The 22,125-nt window shown below is 42.2% G+C and overlaps 1 protein-coding gene across 1 annotated transcript in view; it reads left to right on the forward strand.

Annotated features, from left to right (window-relative positions):
* EDNRA (endothelin receptor type A) overlaps positions 1 to 9,184 on the forward strand; it is a 61,977-nt gene extending 52,793 nt beyond the window's left edge. Inside the window, exons 5-8 of the mRNA XM_081242253.1 lie at positions 451 to 603; positions 5,237 to 5,370; positions 6,010 to 6,118; positions 8,622 to 9,184. Coding sequence (XP_081098379.1) covers positions 451 to 603; positions 5,237 to 5,370; positions 6,010 to 6,118; positions 8,622 to 8,762 — 537 coding nt within the window. The 3' untranslated portion in view covers positions 8,763 to 9,184. The remainder of the gene's footprint in view (positions 1 to 450; positions 604 to 5,236; positions 5,371 to 6,009; positions 6,119 to 8,621) is intronic.
* Positions 9,185 to 22,125: the final 12,941 nt, after the last annotated feature.

The following is a 22,125-nucleotide window of genomic DNA, read 5'->3' on the forward strand; positions in this document are numbered from 1 at the left end:
ATATTTTAGATTCCACATATAAGTGATATCATATGATATTTGTCTTTCTCTTTCTGACTTACTTTACTTAGTATGATAATCTCTAGGTCCATCCTTGTTGCTGCAAATGGCATTATTTCATCCTTTTTATTGCTGAGCAATATTCCATTGTATATTCATCTGTCAATGGACATTTAGGTTGCTTCTGTGTCTTGGCTATGGTGAATAGCGCTGTTTGTCAGGATAATTTTTAATGCAATTTCTCTGTGTGCTATTATAAAGCCAAGATAATGTCTGGAGTTTCCAATTTAGTTGTTTTGACTACCACCTCCAAGCCCATTACCACAGCCAGAGAGCATGAATAGACAAACCTATCTGCAAGCACGCAAACGTTGAAGCCACCAGAGGCGCTGTACAGCTAATTTTCATTATAATGCTCCTCGTCCTCTCTCCCTTCTCTTCTCGTTCCAGTTCTACCAAGATGTTAAGGACTGGTGGCTGTTTGGGTTCTACTTCTGCATGCCCCTGGTGTGCACCGCGATCTTTTACACCCTCATGACTTGTGAGATGTTAAACAGAAGGAACGGCAGCCTGAGAATTGCCCTCAGTGAACACCTGAAACAGGTAAATCTAATACGATCAGGAAGATGTGGCCAAGACCGTTTTGTCCTTGACAACAGAAGGCCTATGAATATGGTATTTCGCAGATTTAGCCTGGTTTCCTAAAAATAAAAAGACTGTCTTGTTTGTCTGTATGTCTTGTTTTCTTTAGAGTATTCGGCATTTCTTCTGTGAAGTAGGGATCCGACCTGTGAAACAGGTGGCCCTGCGGGCAGGGCCCAAACAGAGAGAAGCTATTCATTTCTTTTGCCTAGAGTGTATCAAACATGCGTGTTTGTGATTAGCAGTACGTTGAACTGGGGTTGGAACTGTGCCAGGACAAAAAAAAAAGAAGTATATGACTTTCTCCACGGGCAGGCTTTGCAGTCTTGTTGTGGAAATAAAACACAAACATGAAATAATTGGAAAATAGAATCACAAGTTGTGGTAACAAGTAGCCTTTGCTATAGAAAGCCAAGGAGGATATGAGATAAAGTCATGGAGAAATTGTATGAGGGAGATTGAACGGTTCATGGAGGATAAGTGGGTTCCATGGGGAAGAAGAAGAGGACAGGGGGCATTTCAGGTGGGTGGACAGGGGTCTAGTAGAACACAGCATGGGCACCATGCATTTGGGGAACTGGAAAAAAAGATGGACCTCATTAGAGCAACATCTAAGGTAAGACTCATGATAGGAAATGGGATTGGGTACATAAGAAGCCACGTTTTGGAGAGCCCAAAGTTCTAGAAGAAATCTGAACGTGTCATTAGGATGCTATTGGTCCTTCCCAGGCAGGAAACGGAACAGATAACACTGTGACGCTTATATTTGCTGGCTCTGTGACATTGGGCAAATTGCTTAATCTCTCTGAACTTCTAGTTCTTCAGAAAATGTATATAATAATACCGCACTTTTCTGTACAAATACCAACTTAATTTTGAGTCTTAAAAATTTTTAATGAAATGTATATAATAATACATCAAAGGGATGACCTAATGCATGTGTGGTGTCTAATAGAACCCAACTCATAGTTTAGTCAGAAAATGTTGATATATATTAATTCAAAGAGTAAAACTAGGACTGTGGGTAAGTTTTCAGTTTCAACAGACAAGTGTATAAGGATGACGAACCACACCAAAAGTTAACGTGAGTTGTTGATGGAGCCTGGAAATCTTCCCTGTATGATGACCATACAACAAGCATCATTCTTCATCGGCAACACTTTTCAGCTAGAGGGCTGATTATTTTTGAGCGTCAGCTCCCTATCTGTAAATTGGATGTAATAATATATGAACCAGTGTTATTATGAGAATCTAAGGAATTAATGTGCATACACATACTTTATAAAATCTAACATGTTATACAAATGGTAGCTATTATCTTTTATTATAATTTAACAGGAAAATTATCTTGAGAAACTTTAGTATGACATCATCCAGGCATGAATGTTTCAAGTACTCCAGATGTGAAACATATTAAGCAATTATTATGGCTCATTCCTGCAATGAAGATAACTAATTAGAATAGATTTGTGAAAAACTGTTTTAAAATGTTGATTTTGCACTAGCACCACGATTGAGCCTATTTAAGCTATGAGTGGTAACTGCTCTGAAAATAATTGAATAGGGATTGGGAGCGGTAATAAGATGCTGCTGTTTCACATTTTCATAGCAGTTTTTAAAGAGCATTTCCATGTCCTTTTCGTATTTGATTCCTCCAAACACCCTGTGAGATAAGCTGGACAGGCATTACCCTTATTATACAGGTGTTTAAGAGATTGACTCAACCAAATGGAGATTAGAACCCAAGACTTGGCCCCCATGCAATAGACATTCCCTCGTGTCTTACTCAAAGCTAGAGCAGGTTCTAACAGCAGGAGAGCAAGCCTGGCTGGAAGGCCTTCAAGTGGGATGGCAGGAGAGCTAGCTCAGAGTGAAAGACCCTGCCACCCTGTCCAATATCCAATATGGCTTTTGGTCTTGCTTCTTGTGTGTTTTTCTCAAATTTCTCTTCATTATACCAACAATACCTTTTTTTTTTTTTTGTGGTACGCGGGCCTCTCACTGTTGTGGCCTCTCCCGTTGCGGAGCACAGGCTCCGTATGCGCAGGCTCAGCGGCCATGGCTCACGGGCCCAGCCGCTCCGCGGCATGTGGGATCTTCCCAGACCGGGGCACGAACCCATGTCCCCTGCATCAGCAGGCGGACTCTCAACCACTGCGCCACCAGGGAAGCCCCCAACAATACCTTTATCAGTTAGGGATTGTTTTTGGATGCTGGTAGCAGAAAACCCAAAATAACAGGGAGTAGACCAAGTAGGGGGTTATTTTTCTCCCATGGCAAGAAGTTCAGATGTCATTGGCTCAGTGGTCAAGGGACTCAGAAGCCAGGGTTCTGCTGGTGTACTGACCTTTCCATTTTTATTGGAAGACAGCCGCTATAGCTCTACCATTATGTCTTCTATCCAGGCAGCAAGAAAGGGAAGAACACAGATCACATTAATGTGTGTGCACCAAAGGAGTATACCCCACGTTTTTTTTTGGCCACGCCCCACAGCATGTGGGATCTTAGTTCCCTGACCAGGGATTGAACCCGTGCCCCATGCACTGGAAGAACAGAATCTTAACCACTGGACCACCAGGGAAGTCCTATCCCCCACTTTTAAGTAGCTTTTCCAGAAACTCCACACAACGATTTCTACTTAATGTAATTGGTAAGAACTATGCAGATGAGGAGGCCAGGCTCCCGTGCTGCCATGACAAAATCAAGGATCTGACTGATAGTAAGGAAAACAGAAGAATGGATATTGATTAACCAAATATCAGACTATCATGGCAACATACTAATATTACCTTTTAAAAAGTTATCCTCTTGGGCTTCCCTGGTGGCACAGTGGTTGAGAGTCCGCCTGCCGATGCAGGGGACACGGGTTCGTGCCCCGGTCCAGGAGGATCCCATGTGCCGCGGAGCGGCTGGGCCCGTGAGCCATGGCCACTGAGCCTGTGCATCCGGAACCTGTGCTCCGCAACGGGAGAGGCCACAACAGTGAAAGGCCCGCATACCACCAAAAAAAAAAAAAAAAAAAAAAATTATCCTCTTTGAGGATGTGCACAGGGGATGTAACCTCTCCCCAGTACCCTCCTTTTCTATTTTTCTGGGCACACTGTTTTTCTGTGTATACAAAATTGGCCCTTTAAAATGATCCCCCATTCCTCTAGATTAATAAATAAAGGAATCCTTTATTTCTCTCAATCATCGTTCAGTTTATACATTCTCTGAATGTATAACAGCTAACTAGCCAGCTAACTCTGCAAGATTAAAGAACTCCCAGTTCTTGGGACTAGAGCCACAATTTGTGACAACTGCCCTGAAATCTTTTTAAATGGCTCTATTAATCATGTGGGTTTATTGTAGGCTTCCCATACTTAACACTATATGCTTCGGGTTGAACCAGCATTACCCTTCCAAACCCTGTTTTCAATCAGTTTTATTTTGACATTAAGTGATTCCAGTTACAGACAAGTTGCATTTTACATTCCCAGTTGGGCTTCCAAACGCATGCCCTGTAATACTCAAGTACAATGCACACAAATGACTGGTTGCAGATAATTCTTAACCTATGGTTTTGCTGATCCTATGCAGACTCCAAAGCATGTAAACCTGCCATTGGAGTCAAGCCAGGGTCAACATGTCCCAGTTTTTCTAATCGTCATTGCTGATAATCCTTTACCCTCATCCCTCTATTTGTAAACAATATATCCTTGGAAACTACATGTCCATGTCATTAATGAAAGAATTTTAAAAGCAAAAAAATCCCAATGCCAGGTTTCTCTAAGATCAAGAAATGGAAAAAACACATTGCTCTTCCTTTTTCTTTTCTGTTTCCTACTCCTGTTTTGTTTTCCAAATATCTTTTTAGACTTGTCCTTTTTCTTCCCCCCCATGATGCACGGCTTGCGGGATCTTAGTTCCCCAACCAGGGATTGAACCCAGCCTTTGGCAGTGAAAGCACACAATCCTAACCACTGAACCACCGGGGAATTCCCTAGATTTGTCCATTTTTTATCATGCTAGGGTCAGTCACCTTGACTGCCATGCTGTCATTAATGCTGGTGAATTAACTGCTATTGAGACTTTTAACTAACCCTCACCCCACATATTCAACATACACACACACACAGACCCAGCCACAGTGTTGGCTCAACCCCAGCCAGTCTCCACCTCTGCCCACCATCGAACCTCTGTCTTGGCCCTGATGACCAGCCTGAGACCAACATCCTTCCTGGCAGCTGCCCCAAAAGAATCACTAGCAACTCCTTGCTTGGAAATTGGACTCCAAATGTTTTCTTTTTCTTTTCTTTCTTTTTTTTTTTTTTTTTTTCTGGCCACACTGTGCTGCGTGAAGGATCTTAGTTCCCCGACCAGGGATAGAACCTGTGTCCCCTGCAGTGGAAGCACAGAGTCCTAAACACTGGATCTCCAGGGAATTCCCTGGACTCCAAATCTTGAAGAACTGGAGGCATGGTGAGGGGCAGGCTGCTCTGACATTTCTTCGAGTTACTCTTCCCCAATTTACTACTTCCTTTTGTGTAGCTCTTTCCTCTAGTAGAAAAACACTAAACTTATTGTCTTTTTTTTTTTTCTCACTTTCCTTTAGCGTCGAGAAGTGGCAAAAACAGTTTTCTGTTTGGTCGTAATTTTCGCTCTGTGCTGGTTCCCTCTTCATTTAAGCCGTATTTTGAAGAAAACCGTGTATGATGAAATGGACACGAACCGATGTGAATTACTTAGGTATGATCCTCTGTACTCAGGAGGAAATTGGAGTTTCTCTGATTTCATACTTATAAGACTTTTACAAAACCACCTACTCTACATTCTCAATAGCCCTGAAAATTAAAACTGCAAAGTTGATTGTTTTTCTTTAGCTGACATAGCCCATAACTGATCTCAAAAATGTGCACAAGCCATATCAGTAATTTTGCTGCTCCCCTCCTGGGGCTGTGCATAATAGTTTGGGTTAACCAAGTGCTGGGTATATGTGTAAATGTTCTGCAGAACTGAAATTACCATTTAAACAAGGACTTAAGGGCTTCCCTGGTGGCACAGTGGTTGGGGGTCCGCCTGCCGATGCAGGGGACGCAGGTTCGTGCCCCAGTCCGGGAGGGTCCCATATGCCGCGGAGCGGCTAGGCCCGTGAGCCATGGCCGCTGGGCCTGCCCGTCCGGGGCCTGTGCTCCGCGGCGGGAGAGGTCACAGCAGTGGGAGGCCCGCGTACCGCAAAAAAAAAAAAAGGACTTAAAAAGAAAAATTCTGACTGCACCTATAAGAAATGGCTTCTGGGCAAGAAAAATGCTTATTCTAGAGATAAATGCTAGTTAGCAGATTTGAAAACATGTTCTAATCTATCTCCTCTATTTTCTTTTGCTCTAGTTTCTTGCTGCTCATGGATTACATCGGTATTAACTTGGCAACCATGAATTCATGTATAAACCCAATAGCTCTATATTTTGTGAGCAAGAAATTTAAAAATTGTTTCCAGGTAAGACATTTTGCAAGCATTTTTTAAGAACAACCAAATGAGTATATTAAGTAACCAACAGGCATGGTTCATTCCAGTTGTAAATATCACTTTCATTAGCTATACTTTTCAGTAGAGAAGTGAAAAATCACATTTTGTTACCCAGAAAGGGGGTCAAATTGTCAGCATAACAGAAAAGCAATATCTATTCAGACAACAACATATTCAGAGGTTAAAGCAAAAAGAGCTAACTTAATAACATGCCAATTTAGTGTCCTGCCTTAAAAAGAAATACTCCAGGGCTTCCCGGTGGCGCAGTGGTTGAGAGTCCGCCTGCCGATGCAGGGGACATGGGTTCATGCCCCAGTCCGGGAAAATCCCACATGCCACGGAGCGGCTGGGCCCGTGAGCCATGGCCGCTGAGCCTGCGCGTCAGGAGCCTGTGCTCTGCAACGGGAGAGGCCACAACAGTGAGAGGCCCGCGTACCGCAAAAAAAAAAAAAAAAAAAGAAATGCTCCAACTTGAGCTCTAGGCCAACAGAATAGATAAAACTTATTCATGATCTCAACAAAACATAAACTCATTGTTAAGAAATCTCTTGCTAAATGCTATTTAATAGTACACTTAATAATAGCCTTTTCAAGGAAAGTAAATGTTTATGGCTCTGGAAATCTGAACTAATGTAATTTAATTCGAAATCAGTTTCCTTCCGTTCTTCAAAGTTCCCTGTAGCTAAGCCAACCCTCGTCCTCCCGAAGCTCCAAGCACTTCTTACAGAGGTGTCATTTTTCCAGTTCCTAGAATGATTTTAGCCTAAAGTTAATCCTAACTGGATTCTGTTATCTTTGGCCAGGATGTTTAACTTCAGTTTATGGTACGTATTAGAAAGGGTAGCATAGAGTTCAAGGGTGCAGGATCTGGAGGCCAACAATCTTGATTTAGATCACAGCTCTGCCCTAGCTAACGGTCTTATCAGTTCCCAGTGGTACCCCTCCTGCTTCCTCAGTTTGCTCATCTGTAAAATCAGATGCTCACTGTATCTATCTCATAAGGTGGAATGCAGTGGGTTAATATATGTTAAGTGCTTGAGAGAACAGAGAGTGCTCAGTGTGAGTTCTTATTATTAGGGGTAGAAGAGAGGAAAAACACAAGCGACTGCCCTTGTGGAACTTATAATCTAGAAGGAAACAGACAAATATTTTTTTTAAAAAAATCATAGGAATCGATGAAACCTGGTGTGGAAGTTCTTGTTGCCACACTTTTGAAGTCTAGTGGGTCATGTTTACAAGTCATGAAATGCCCTAAGAAAGATTGACTAAAATGCAGGTCCTAACAAATACATGATGTCATCTGGAGTTAATATCAGTTTCTAATTCGTTTACACATTAACTAGAGGGAAAGGGGAAAAAATGAAGGTGCAAACCCTCAGACATTGAACACAGTTTTGACTGATCTTCATAAAAAGGCAGCATCCCCAGGGGTAAGAGCCCAATAGAGAGAGTCCTGGGTTCTAAGTTCAGTTCTGCCTCTTATTACCCTCTCTAAGCCTCCCTGTTCTCATTCATAAAATGAGGAAAATAGCACCTACCCCCAAAAGCTGTTAAGAGCATCAGATGAGGTGGCCAATGCAGAGAGCCAAGTAGGTGGTACACACTGAAGAAATGCCAGGCCTGAGACTTCCCTGGTGGTCCAGTGGCTAAGGCTTCACACTCCCAATGCAGGGGGCCTGGGTTCAACCCTTGTTCAGGGAACTAGATCCCACATGCCGCAACTGAAAGATCCTGTGTGCCGCAACTGAAAGATCCTGTGTGCCGCAACTAAGACACAGCACAACCAAATCAATATTTTTTTAATAATAATAATTTTTAAAAACACTTTAAAAAAATGAAATGCCAGGACCCTCCCAGCGCTTTCCACCCATACCCACTCCAAGTCATTGAACACTCTCCCTCCACCAACACTGCCTTCCCTTACTCTTTGACTTGGTGAATAAATTCAAACAAGAAACAAGGGATCTGTCGCTTTGCACTAGAATACACTTGTTTAACTTCTCCCTAGAGGTTACAAACTCCCTACCCTGCATTACTAGTAAGGCTCACACTCTGTCCTCAAATGTCTACAGACATTCACCCCTTGTTGGTAGGCCTCCAGGTTCTGCAGGGAACAGGTTGGTGGCCTCATCTTTTTTTTTTTTAATTATTTTTTGCTGCATTGGGTCTTCATTGCTGAGCGTGGGCTTTCTCTAGTTGTGGTGAGCAGGAGCTGCTCTTCGTTGCAGTGCGCGGGCTTCTCATTGCAGTGACCTCTCTTGTTGCGGAGCACGGGCTCTAGGTGCACGGGTTTCAGTAGCTGTAGGCTTCAGTAGTTGTAGCTCACAGGCTTAGTTGCTCCACGGCATGTGGGACCTTCCCAGGCCAGGGCTCGAACCCATGTGCCCTGCATTGGCAGGCAGATTCTTAACCACTGTGCCACCAGGGAAGCCCTGGTGGCCTCGTCTTAATTCGAGTCTATTCCTTCTCCCAGTCTTGCCTCTGCTGCTGCTGTTACCAGTCCAAGAGTCTGATGACCTCAGTCCCCATGAATGGAACAAGCATCCAATGGAAGAACCATGAACAAAACAACCATAACACAGAGAGGAGCAGCCATAAGGACAGTATAAACTAAATATCTTAAGGAACATTCATCAATATACTTCAAATCCTATTGGAGAAAAAAAAAATCAACACAACTGCATCTCCAGAAATCTCTTCTTCCATCCTTCTCCCATGACTCAGTACCACCCCCTGGAAAAATGTTTTCCAAAACGTTGAAGGGTCGACTGGTTTATACCCACAAATTCAACGAATCTTACTTTGATTTATCTAATTTACATATTCTGCATGTTATATTCAGCCCTAAAAAGTGGTGGGAGTTGGTGGGGGAAAGGAGATTGTTCAGTTAAACCAGAAGGATATATACTATCTTTGCATGAAAATAGAGTTTTCGAGTACGTGGCTAGCTTTCATGGCGGTTCTGTAGAATGTTCCGTAAGAACTGGTCACCATGAAAAGTTTAGAAATTATAACAAGGTTTTCTATTTTTTTGAAGTAATTTTGTTTTTTTGGCCAAACACGGTATGGGTTTAAGTCTCTTTTATTTGAAATGTCATTCAGTGCCAGTATTTTTTAACTGCATAGTTGCCTATACAAATGATGATTTGAGCTTATTTACGCATATTTTGCCCCCCAAAAAGAAGAAGACATAAAATGGACTTCAGGTGAGCAATTAGGTTAATGTTTCTCATGTCACTGGCTTAGTTTTAAAACATAAATTCTCAAGCTGCAAGAGCTTACAAGAACTTAAAGCACAGACCGATATCCACATATGGCAGTTTAATAGCTGCTATTCAAACAATTTTTAAGAATCTATATTTTCTTTTTTTAATGGTGTTTCATTACAGGAGACCTTGTGCATATTTTTATGTTAAATTTAAAAATAATGCTTGAATGAAATAGTTCTATTTTTCATAAACCCAATTTTTTTAATGGAAGCATGTTATGTAAAATCAATACCATATACTAAAATTTAAATGTATGTGTCATTTAACTATGCCCAAGACTTTCAGTGCAATGCACAGAAGTCCAAAGCACGGCCAGGAGAAAAGGACTGAGTATTTTTAGAAGATTTGGAAATTTTCATTGAGGTTTATTATTGGTTTTAGTAACATGTATACATGTGTATATGTATGCAAATGTACATACATATATACATACATAGGTATACAAATCACCTCATAGTCTCTTGATTACTTTTAAAATGTTAACTGGCAGTAAGACTTTTTTGGTCATTCCCTTTTTCATATAGGAATATAGGAAACATAATTTCAAAGAGGCCAGCTGAGTTTATCATGTCTGTGAAATATAATTGCCACCATGAACTTAAGGTTCTCTGGATTTCCAGTATGCACCTAAACACCTCCCTCACCCCAACTCCTCACATAGTCACCATTTCAAGAGGCCCACAGTGATTTCTGCCGGGCGTTTTCCACGATGTTTACAGACTGTGAGTACAGCAGAAAATCTTTTACTGTGTGTATATAAACATATATATATATATATATAAACAACCATACAGTTCTTTTAGCCAATTTTTCTGTGATTGTCTCTATGGAATGCACTCTTGGGTGTGGTATTTGTATGTGGTGGGACGGTTATATGGAGTTCACATAATCTAATACCAATGCCCAGCAGTTGTGCCAAAGCACACACTCTAAGTGGAATCTAGGTAGATGTTCCTCTCGACAACCAGCCTCAGTCAGTTTTAATCTGTCTGTGTTCATAAATCTTGTGACAGTGTTAGTATTACAAATGGAATGTGGCAGGCAGCATGAAAAAGGACGAGCCATGGGTAGACAATGGGGTTTGGGTTCGCTGGTTGGTTGGTTAGAAAAAAGCAGTATTTGGGGTTATATTTTTTCCTGTGCTGGAGCAAAAGTCATTAACATTTGAAGTATTATATTGTCCCAATTCCTAACTCAGCATGGTGATGAGACTGACAAGTGAGCAGATGTTTCTATCAGACTTCGCCAGAAAGATTGCTGATAATAAATTAGCTCAGCTGATTCTTTGGGCTGTACTTTAGCACAGTCATGTATAAAATGATATCAGGTTCCAGCCATCCAACTGCAGGGCTCCTTTACGTGTTAGCAGTCAAGTTCCATTAGCCCACTGGTGTGTCACATGCAGTGATATATCTCTATAATGTAAGCCATACGTTCACACCATTTTGTTTAGACAGTTGTCTTTTTTTAAAGATGCTTTGTCTCTTGCATGTTAAAATGCATTTTACAAGTTCAAAAAGTCATAGATTTCTGAATAACCACACAGGCTTCCATGTGCATTTTGTTTATGGACCAGTTAAGTGACCGTGGTTGACTAGTAGGAATATTTCCAATTTCTACCTTTATCACATCTTTTCAAGTAAATCTGTAGAAATGAGCCAGAAGCCAAGGCCCTGCACTGGCAGTGGCCCATAAATATAAAATAAAAGTTTACAGAAGCCTTGCAGGTGTCTCTTCATTTGCATATAGTTCTATGTAGGAAATGTTTGTTACACAATACCTATTGAAAACATCTCCCTAGTAATAGCCAGGTGAGCAGTTTTACTTTCAAACAGTTGCTTCCTAACTGTACTCTACTCTCAACCAACTTTGCTGTATTGAACACTTAACTCTCCCATTCATTCCTTCCTTCATCTTTCCTGTAAATTTTACTGAGCATCTGCTATGCACCAGGAGTTCTAGGTATTGGGGATATAGCAGGGAACAAAACAGGCAAAATGCCTGCTCTCATGGAGCTTGTGTTCTAGAAGAAGGAGTTGGACAATAAACAATTAGGATCAATAAACAATGTGTCAGGTGGATACCTGGAGGAAAGACTCATCTACATACAACTGCTTATTTGACATTTCCAACTGGATGACTAATAGACTTACTATAGCTGAAACTAAGGTCCTGATATCCTTCTAACCTGTGCTGCTATAATATTCCTCTGCTCGTGTATTAGTCAAGGTTCTCCAGAGAAACAGAACCAATGGGATAGATCGATGAATAGATAGATAGATACATACATATATACGTAGAAGATTCTTTGTGAGAATTGGCTCACATGATTATGGAGGCTGAGATATGTATGCCATGATGTGCCATCTACAAGCTAGAGAACCAGGAAAGCCAGGAATATAATTCAGTCCAAATCCTAAAGCCTGAAGAACAAGGGAGCTGCTGGTATAACTCCCAGTCTGAGGTCAAAAGCCTGAGAACCGTGAACAGCTCGCTGGTGTTAAGTCCCAGGGTCCAAAGGCCGGAGAACCAGGGGCACCAGTGTCCACAGGCAGGAGAAGATGGATGTCCCAGCCCAAGAAGAGACAGAGGAAATTCATTCTTCCTCCTCCTTTTGTTCTTTTCAGGCCGTCTACTGATGGGTGATGCCTGCCCATGCTGGTGAGAGCAGATCTGCTTTACTCAGCCTCCTGATTCAAATGCTAATCTCTTCCAGAAGCACCCTCACAGACACACCCAGAAAGAATATATTCCTAGCTACAGGGTGTCTGTCCCTTAGCCCAGCCAAGTTACACAGAAAATGAACCATCACAGCCCAACTTTTGAGGTGTCAGGACAAAAGCCTTGAAGTCCTGTCCCACTTCTTTCTCTCACAGCTTATACCCAACTTCTCAATAAATTGTGACAGGCGCATCCTCAGACCATCTCCAGAATCTGACTCTCCCTCTTTCTCTCTCTCTCTCTCTCCCCCCGCCACACACACACACCTCCCACCTCCCTTTTCTGAGCCACAACATCTCTTGCCAGGATAATTGCAATCAGATCCTACATGCCTCCTCGTTTCCAGCCTTGGAAACACCATACTCTAACTGGAGCCTCTCTCTCAACCCCCATAAGTGGTCTAAAGGTGTTCACATTTCCAAGCTAGGCTGATCAGCAACCCCTAGGGAGTTTTCTACTAACAACTAACGTAAGAAAGAGCCCTTTCTCACTGTTGCAAGCCTGGGAGGGTGGGCATTGTGAAGAAAGTCAGTCTAGAGTGTAACAGAGATGAAAAAGCACATTTAAGTCCCTGGGTCTAGTTTGCCCTGATGCTTTTCCGTGGCTTGAGTAAGCCAACGAACACATTTACCTTTGTGCCCATGCTAGTTAAATTTGGTTTTCTGTTGCTTACAATCACATGGTCGAAGAACATCTCATCTAAGTTATTTTTATTTATCTCTTCTTATTACTTGTTTAAATTAATGGACTATGTTTTTTAGAGTAGTTTTAGGTTTACAAAAAAAATTGATTAGAAAGTCCAGAGAGTTCCCATATAGCCTCTTTTCCCTGCTTCCTCATACATAGTCCCCCCTATTCTCTACCCCTTGTATTAGTGTGGTGTATTTGATGAACCGATATTGATATGATATTATTAACTAAAGTCCACGGTTTACATTAGGGTTCGCTCCTTGTGTTGTACATTCAATGGGTTTTGACAAATGGAGAGTGACAGTTAATCTACCATTATAGTATCATTCAGAATAGTTTCACTGCCCTAAAAATCCCCTGTGCTCCACCTTCCCTTCCCTCCTCCCCTCCCTCTTGATTTATCTTTTCACTCAACACAGATGTAGCAACAGCATATTACCCTGTTCTAGTTGCTGAGAATGTAAAACCGGATGTATAAATAAATACATGCACTGAAGTGCCTAGTGGTGAATCTGTAGCCATCAGCATCGGGGACAGTAAGAGCACAAAGGCAAAAGCAGTCAAAATTCTTTAAACTTCAGCGAGTGACATCAATGAGCACAGTGTGAGGGCTCTTGCTTCTACAGTTCTTATTTTAGCCAATATAATCATGTCACAGCTGAGACAATGGCATTACAATAAGCAATATAGCATTGTCTCTACATTAGGAGCTTTTTAAAAGTCTGTAAATACACGTTATTCACCATCTGAAAATAAACCCACCCAGGAAATTTTAAATTATTACAGTAGTAAAACAAATTGGAGATTAAGTCCAAGAAACAGCCAAGACACATGTGAATCTTTCACTAGTCTATTACCTCTAATGTTATTTTTAGTAGTATTGTTAGTCCATGAGAGAGTATTAAACACTATATATGTGTAGAGTGAAGAAAATGCAGTCAGTCTTCCAAAACCTTTCTAGGCCTGAAATTCTGATTCTTTTGTCTATAACATAACCTAACACAGTACTGTACTTATTGATTTTTCTCCATACTTCAAACAAGCAAAGTTAAATCAAGGTACAAGTCCACCACATGCAGTTGATCTTTTCTGAAATTCCAAGGGAGTCTTCACATTGAAAAATCCCAGTGTTTTTTAATAATCCTACATTAGAGAAGCTTCTGTCACACTCTTCTCTAAGTAGTAACAAAGAAAAACCAGCATCTATATTTGGTCTGCACTGATACTTCCACTTTTTTGTTTCTAAAACTGAAAGGAGACAGGCCACAGCTCTTAGAATCAGGGAATAATCAAGGACTGAAAATAACATTGTAACTGCAAAGCCAGCTTTCCCCATGAAGCATGCTAACAGAGTTCACTTTTGATTTGATGTAGCCAGAAGTCCTAATATCTCATGGTTTCCCAAGGTTGTAGCATCAATAATATTCAGTTGATTCTGTGTTTCTTCCTGGGAGGTAATAAATTAGGAAGAGCAATGCCGCCCTAGATAGAATCAGAAGAGTCATGAATCTTCCTAAGGGAATGTAGAGAATTCCACAGATTTTTCCTTTTTGGTCCTAATCCACATAGTCTCCTTACCTAATTTATGTACATGGAACTGATCATCTTTTATTTGAATCTGATTCCATGACAGTGGAGGAAACTGTGTGCTTGGTGTTGTGTGACAGATTTGTCCCAGATGGGAGAGAGTAACCGACGCTGCCCAGACTATGTAGTATCACATGATCAGCCAAACCACAGGCCCCAGGCACCTACAAGTCACAGCTTGTCTCCCTCCATTTACACAAGTTTTTACAGAATAAGCCATTTCTCCATGACATATACCTCTCTATTTCTCTCAGAGTATGACAATTGGGATTCACTACAATTAAATTCTTGTCTTTTAAAGGATCCTGAAATGAGAAAATCTACGAAATGCGATCAAGTAAGGGGAACATATGTGCCTTTTTAGGCTTTTCAGGGCAAACATTCGCGCATAATGAAAATTTGATCTCCCAGATCCAGTCTTTTCTCTATTTTAGGCAACCCAGTGGGGTTAGGCCTGGATCACTCACTCTCAATCAAGCCCCTGTTGGGAGGGATGGAATTCTGCTGACCAGCTTAGGCCAAGAAGGGATAACTCCTGGAGCTGAAGTTGGGACAGGGTAGGGAGGAGTTACTTCCCAAAGGAAAACTCATGTGGCCTTAGTAAGGGGAAAGGAGGGGCTTCCCTGGTGGTTCAGTGGTTAAGAATCCACCTGCCAATGCAGGGGACACAGGTTTGAGTCCTGGTCCGGGAAGATCCCACATGCCGCGAGGCAAATAAGCCCGTGTGCCACAACTACTGAGCCTGTGCTCTAGAGCCCGTGAGCCACAACTACTGAAGCCCACGTGCCACAACTACTGAAGCCTGCGCACCTAGAGCCCATACTGCACTACAAGAGGAGCCACCGCAATGAGTAGCCCGCACACCGCAACAAAGAGTAGCCCCCGCTCGCCACAACTAGAGAAAGCCCGCGCGCAGCAACAAAGACCCAACACAGCCAAAAATTAATTAATTAATTAATTAATTAATTTTGAAAAAGGGGGAAAGGAGAACAGCTGCACCACTTCTTTTCTCCATCTTTAAGGATGTTGTTCATATATCCTGCTCCTCCTTGTTTTCTGCTGCTTTTTCACATTTTTAGCTCAGTTAATTCCTTGATTTTTATTCTTTTCTTTAAAAATAATTTTTGCTCTTCAAATTATAAAAAATAATATATAAAATAGATGTAGGATATATCTAAAGTCCTTGCAGAACAAAACAATAATTAATGAATGATCCATGTATGCAAGGGGAGAAATCCCTCTACATGGGGCATTTTATATATATATATAATGTCTTACACTTCAATATCTTACTTTTAATTTATCCAGTTCTTTGCTACCACAACCAAGCTACACTGACTGTACATCTTTTTACAAGTCTCCATGGAGACGTGTGTGATTTCTTTAGGAAAATTAAAGAGAAGCAGGATTGCAGCTGAATCATACATCCTGCCAGATTGTCTCCACAATGGCCCCACCAGTCCTGGATTGATCCATTATTAAAGATTTCAGGGCTCTGGGTGCCTTGATATTGCTCCTCTTTACACGGGCGCCATCACACTGGAGGGGGACATACCTCTAGGTCTCTGTAGCAGACACTGTTGGAGACCTGACCAGATTCTCTTGGATCCTTTATACCAGCTCTGTTCACCCATCCCCACCTTCAGTGTTTTTGCTACTATTTTCTCCTGTAACTTTCAGTGGCCTGCCTTTGGACACTGGAGCCCTCTAGCCTGTAAGGAGAAGAAGGGGAGCCTGGGAATTTTATATCCACCTCGAGCACCACCATGACCTGTGGCCAAGGACTTACCAGCGTGTGAGTGCAAAAGCCCAGCTCTTGTGCCTCCGGTGGGGTAAACAGCAAGCACCCCCGGAGAGCAGCCTCACCTGAACCCTCACCCTAAGAAAGGTGAGGAAGCTTATTCCCTTTCCCCAGCCGGCCTCTTCTACCCCCTCACTGGTTTCTTCTGGGGGCTGTGCCTTAACAAACCACCGACACCCAAATCCCTGGCTCAAGGTCTCCCTCTGGAAGAACCTGACCAAAGACAGCACACATTTCTATCTCACTGCTGAACTTAAATGGCAAATTGCAGGCATTGAACATGTCAGGTTCTTTAGCAAACTAAACGGCATCTGGTATTTGAAACCACTCTTTCAGTTTTTCTCTGTCTGGGGCAGCTGAGTGTGTATGAGAGCTCTCTGCTAACTGGCAATCCAGACTTCCTCAGCCTCAGTCCCATTTTCTGTGAAGGCCCAATTGACCACTTTAGGAACACCATTTCGGGCTCTTTGGAGCATGGCTGTTAAGTTTTTCTGTGTATCCAAACATTCTTCATATCAGAATTCCACTGCTATTGCCCTTAGAAGAACGTGCCTCTCCCAAGTGGCCGCCAAATGAAGGTTTAGGTCATCTATGAAGCTGGAAATCAATGAGACGGGTAACAAGATCAGTCAGCTGTGGGTTGGGAAATGCAGGTCACAAGCACAGCCCACTCTTTCAAAGGGTTTGCCCGTGAGAGTACTAAGAGCTAAGATGACAGCATGAGGAAGGCAGGGCCAAAGGAAAGGTTTTTATCTCTTCAAGAGAAAGACAACCTCAGCATTTTTAGGACAGTAGAATTAGGCCCGTGATAGGAAGAGATCGCAGATGGATGAAAAAAAGAAGATAACTGATGGATCAAGGTCCCAGAGGAGACGCAAATGGCAGCCTTGGAAAGGAAGAAGGATTCTTCCTCACTGACTAATCAACAGCATCTGTTTCTTCAGGCATGTGATTTCCTGTGAGTTTCTACTCATGAATGTCCTTTGTCTATATTAAGAACAAGAAAAGGCCTGCTTGTACTATAGGTAGAAGAGTGTCCCTTTTAAATGGTACCTTACAGGAACATCCTGGAAAGATACCCACCCAAGTGCACTGTCTGAATGAACTCTTCAGCTAGGTCAGCTCCTCGTTAGATGGACTCAGGGAAGACTGACCTACAGCTAGAGTCAGACCATCTCATCCACACTCCAGGCTGTCCATAGATGCCAGTGGAAACCATAACTGTATGACTTTCCTGTAATAAACATGTGTTGCTCTGTAAACAGCATATACATAGAAAGAGAGAAAATTTATCTTTGGTTTTCGGTGATGATAGTGTTAAACTTTCTTCAATTTACCAATTGTATTAGTCAGGATTCTTCAGAGAAACCAAACCAATAGAACATACATACATAGCTACATATAAGAGATATATCACAGGAATTTGCTTGCATGATTATGGAGGCCGAGAAGTTCCACAATCTACCAACTTCAAGCTGGAGAACCAAGAAAGTCAGTTATATAATTCAGTCCAAGTGAAAAGCCCCTAGAATCGAAGGGGATTGCATAAATCCTGGCCTGAGTCTGAAAGCCCGAGTACCAGGGCCTCCAATGTCCAAGAACAGGAGAAGATACATCACTCAGCTCAAGCAGAGAGAACAAATTCACCCTTCCTCCAACTTTTTGTTCTATTCAAGCCCTCAGCAGATTGGGTGATGTCCTCCCTCGTTGCTGACAGCAATCTTCTTCACTCAGTCTACCAAATGTTTATCCTTCCAGGGACACCCTCACAGGCACACTCAGAAAGAACATTTTACCAACTATCTAAGCATCCCTTAGTCCAATCAAGTAAAAATAAAATTAACACATAAAATTAATCATCACAGTTATGCAATAAATATTTAAGATAAATCAAAATCATTTTATTACATGCTTTCTCAGAGACTCTGTCAGGGAAAATAAATTTTCATTAAGCTGGATAATAATACTATCCACATACCTATGCCTTAAAGCCTTTATTTTACAAACATTTCCTAATCTCATAGCTGTTCCACATTAAAGAGTCTTTCTCAGCCTTCCAAATCCATCAGTCAGGATGGCTGGTGGAGCTTAAACCCTGAAGTGGTCTAACACCTTTTCCTCCCCTTCGTCTGTGTATCCATGGAGAATCTATAAAATGCTAGACTTTTTCTAAGTCCTCCCACTCCACTGAATGCTCCGTTTCCACAATTCATCAATTCAACCTGGAGTTCAGCACTTCTTCCACGTTGACCCTCTGTTTCTCAGATTCTGCGTCATCTGCAGGTATTCAGCAATTGCTCTATACTGTAAATTGCACAATACCTTGGGCTTAGTTAGTTGGTACAGCCACACGCTTTTGTCATCAGCCCACCATCCCATGGTCTCATTCAATCAAAAAGTTGAAGGGTCATGGGAACTTACTATTCTACCGAACAATGAATTAGTTCAGGCAAAATAATGGCACAACTTCTGACCACACTTGGGATTAGTCATCATTCCACCAGGTTGTCCCAGTACTCCTGGGAACACTGTGTGGTAACAGTCAAGTACTCGCATCTGAAATTTATGCTGCATGACGTACGATCTTACAAGCTCTTGCCACTGCTGATTACACAGAATGCAACAAGAAAAAGGTTGTCATTCTGATTTCAGCTGAAAGGTCACTTCCTCAGAGAGAATTTTCCTGACCGCACAATGTAAATTAGTCACCCACGCACTCTATCGTTCAGTCTGTTTTAATTCTCTGCACAGCACATATCGCTGAATGATATTTTTCCTGCTCATTTAAGGCTGTCTACTGTCTAGTCCCTTCTATTATAAAAAGGATCTGGTCTATCTTGTTTATTGTAATATACCCAGTGCCTGGAATAATTCTGGATGGCACAGACGAAGCCCCCAGTATGTATATGTTAAATGAATTAAATCAAGGTGAAACAATAAAAAAAAATGGCTAGGAGGCCACCTCAAGGCTACTTTTAATATAGGATGGTCAGAGAAGGTCTTTCTGGGGAGACGATTTTTGAGTTAAAAGCTATATAATGACAATTTGATAAGAGTACAGGAATTCCCTGGCGATCCAGTGGTTAGGACTCAGCATTCTCACTGCCGTGGGCCTGGGTTCAATCCCTAGTTGGGGAACTAAGATTCCGCAAGCCGTACAGTGTGGCCAAAAAAAAGAAAAAGGTTTTGATTATTACACTGGCCTGTTCATTTTTACTTTGATATGAGACTGTTCTTGTTAACAAAGGGCTTTTTAACTGTTGAAGAGTGACCCAAAACATTATGGTCTTGACCCAAGATTTCAACAGAACAGGTATAGGACTGAACTTACAGAGTGGGTTTAAAAAGAGGTAATGAGAGAAATCATTTTCAATGCCTCCCAGAACATTTTCCTTTGTAGTATGCCAGATTTTTTTTTCCTTTGTCCCTGAAGCTCCTTCCACCATTAAGGCTTAACCACCTGAAGGGAAGTGATGGCAGATACCATCTAGAACAAAAGTCCACGTGGAAGACATGGTGGGGGAAGTATCCACCAGAGTGGGGAGAATACATGCTCTTCTGATGAGCAGTGGGAAAGTCTGGGGGGAACTATGTGCACATCCCACCTGGGTTCTTCAGGGTTTCAATGCTCCTACCCTACACTCCTAAGACTTAGCCTGTTGAGGGGTTTGTTGATTATGGAGACAGAAACCAGGCCAAGAGAGACAAGCTAGAAGCCTCAGGATGGTGAATCATGCCCTATGTAGAAAAAAGGTCCAGTGCATTACAGCTCCTATTTGGAACACATAAACAGACCACCTCACAGAGTGTCTGCTGACCTAAATCAACATGGGTGTCTGCAGCAAAGGAGGAATAAGCATGAGTTATTAGAGAGAGAGGATTGTCCTAACTATCCTCAAGTCTCCCATACTTCCCTATGCAGTGCAGAAAGGATACAGAAGTTCCACTTGCTCCCAGAGAATGTCATGAAAGCTAGCCAAGGGTCAAGATGAGGGAGCTTGCCCTTGGGCCACTAGAGAGAGAGTTGCAATGACACTGAAGACCCCAGGTGAGACAGAGTCTGCCAGAGAGCCAGGAGGACAAGGCTGGACATGTCAGCAGTGGATGCAGCGAAGACAGAAGTCACTCCCTGCAGAGGTGAGGCTGTGGCTCAAGTGGTGAGCAATAGGAAAACAGAGAGAATGGTAACACTTGGGCAAGGAGATCTTCCCCAAAGCTATGAAGATAAACAAGCTCCCTTTTGCACCCAGACACTATCTTGGGTATAAGGAGAAGGAAGGGAAACTCTCCAGAAGAGAAACAACTCTGGGAGGGAGTTTGGATTTTAAATTGCTTGAATATGAGTATAAATTACCTTCTGATTGTAAGCTTTAAAAAATGATTTTCTACAATCACCAGCAATTTAAGTAGGTGCAGAGGAAGATGAAGTCAGGTATAGAAACAGAGAAGCTAAACTTGTCACACAGTGACTTTAGATTGATTCCAGTTTAACCATACCCTGTATGTACAGTGCAAGTGTCCCCTCCTAACGTTCCAGCTTGAGAAGCTCAAGCATGCTTAGTTCAACTCACAAACCTCACTGGGTGCCCGAGGATTCCTTTGATCTTTACTTGTCCTGGAGGCAGAGGTATGGTGCAAATAAGAGAGTTGCTTCTTCTATGTGCTGTAGAGTCAAGGAGAGGAGACTCAGCTGGGCATTGCTTCCACACCCACAGTGGCTGTGTGATTTATGGGTAGGATACTTGAGGCCGGCAATATGAAATTCCCCAATGGCCAGGACCATTGATGGCATGACCTTGAACTTCTCAGGCAGTGATCAGGGCTCTCCAAGCCCTGTGTTCACCTCCACACCCCCCATATACTTCTCCTCTCTTCCTTAGCCTCTCCCAGTTAAACCTATTTCCCACTTTTCCTGTTGCCACTACAAAAAAGTTCTCTCTTCTCTTTTTCTAACACAGTATTAATGGCTAATAGGTAGAGTCATGATCATCCATTGAACCTAGGTCCCATAGCACCAGTTCTTTTTTTTCAGGAGCAGGAACAGTTTTTCCAGATCTCCCATTCCTGGAAGGGAAGAGAGAGCTTTGCTTCCCATGCTGGAGAAGGTCAGGCAAACATTCCCATCCCCAGAAAGACAAATGACTTCTACCAATGCCAAAAAGAAAAGATAAACCTAAGAGAGTTTGGTGAACAAGAGAGATTGACACTAGTAAAACAAGATGGTTAACCAAGATAAAATGTGGGATCCAGAAAAACAGAGGCTCCAACACAGTAGAGAGACAAAGAGACGTCCCAGAATAAGATGAAGAGAAGTCCCAGGATGACAGCTGAGCAGCAGCTGGCCTAGAGCAACCAGTCCAGATGAGAGCAGGAGGACAGAAAGTTCTGGGAAGGGGGTCTTATCTCCAGAGGAAAAAGACAGAATTAGTAGATGATCTAATATTGTCCAAATTATGACCTTGCTCCATTGTAGTAATCAGAGAAAGGAAAAATATAGGTGTGTGTGTGTGTGTGTGTGTGTGTGTAAGATGGGGGCGGGGTGGGGGTGGGGAGATTGATTGAGGTAAGATCTCATTTACCCTGAAAAGAAGCCAAAAAATAATGTATAAATTTGACAAATCTAGGGAATGCAGTGTAACCACATTGTTCAAAAATATGGAGTTAAATACTAGTAAAAACAGTTAAAAAGTTGAAAGTGGTTGCCTCTGGGGAGCAGGTCTCAGGAGAGGTAAAGGATGGGGCAGGGAGCTTCTTTTCTTCATTATTAGCTATGGTGGATTAAAGATGGTCACAAATTCTTTGCCACTCTTCCCATGGAGAGGTGGAGTCTATTTCACATCCCCATGAATGAATTTGGGCTGGCCTATAACTGATTAGAAGCTTCCACTGTGGCTCATGAATCCCTGAAC

Source organism: Mesoplodon bidens, assembly GCF_964165515.1.
Source record: "Mesoplodon bidens genome assembly, chromosome: 1".
NCBI lineage: Eukaryota > Metazoa > Chordata > Mammalia > Artiodactyla > Ziphiidae > Mesoplodon > Mesoplodon bidens.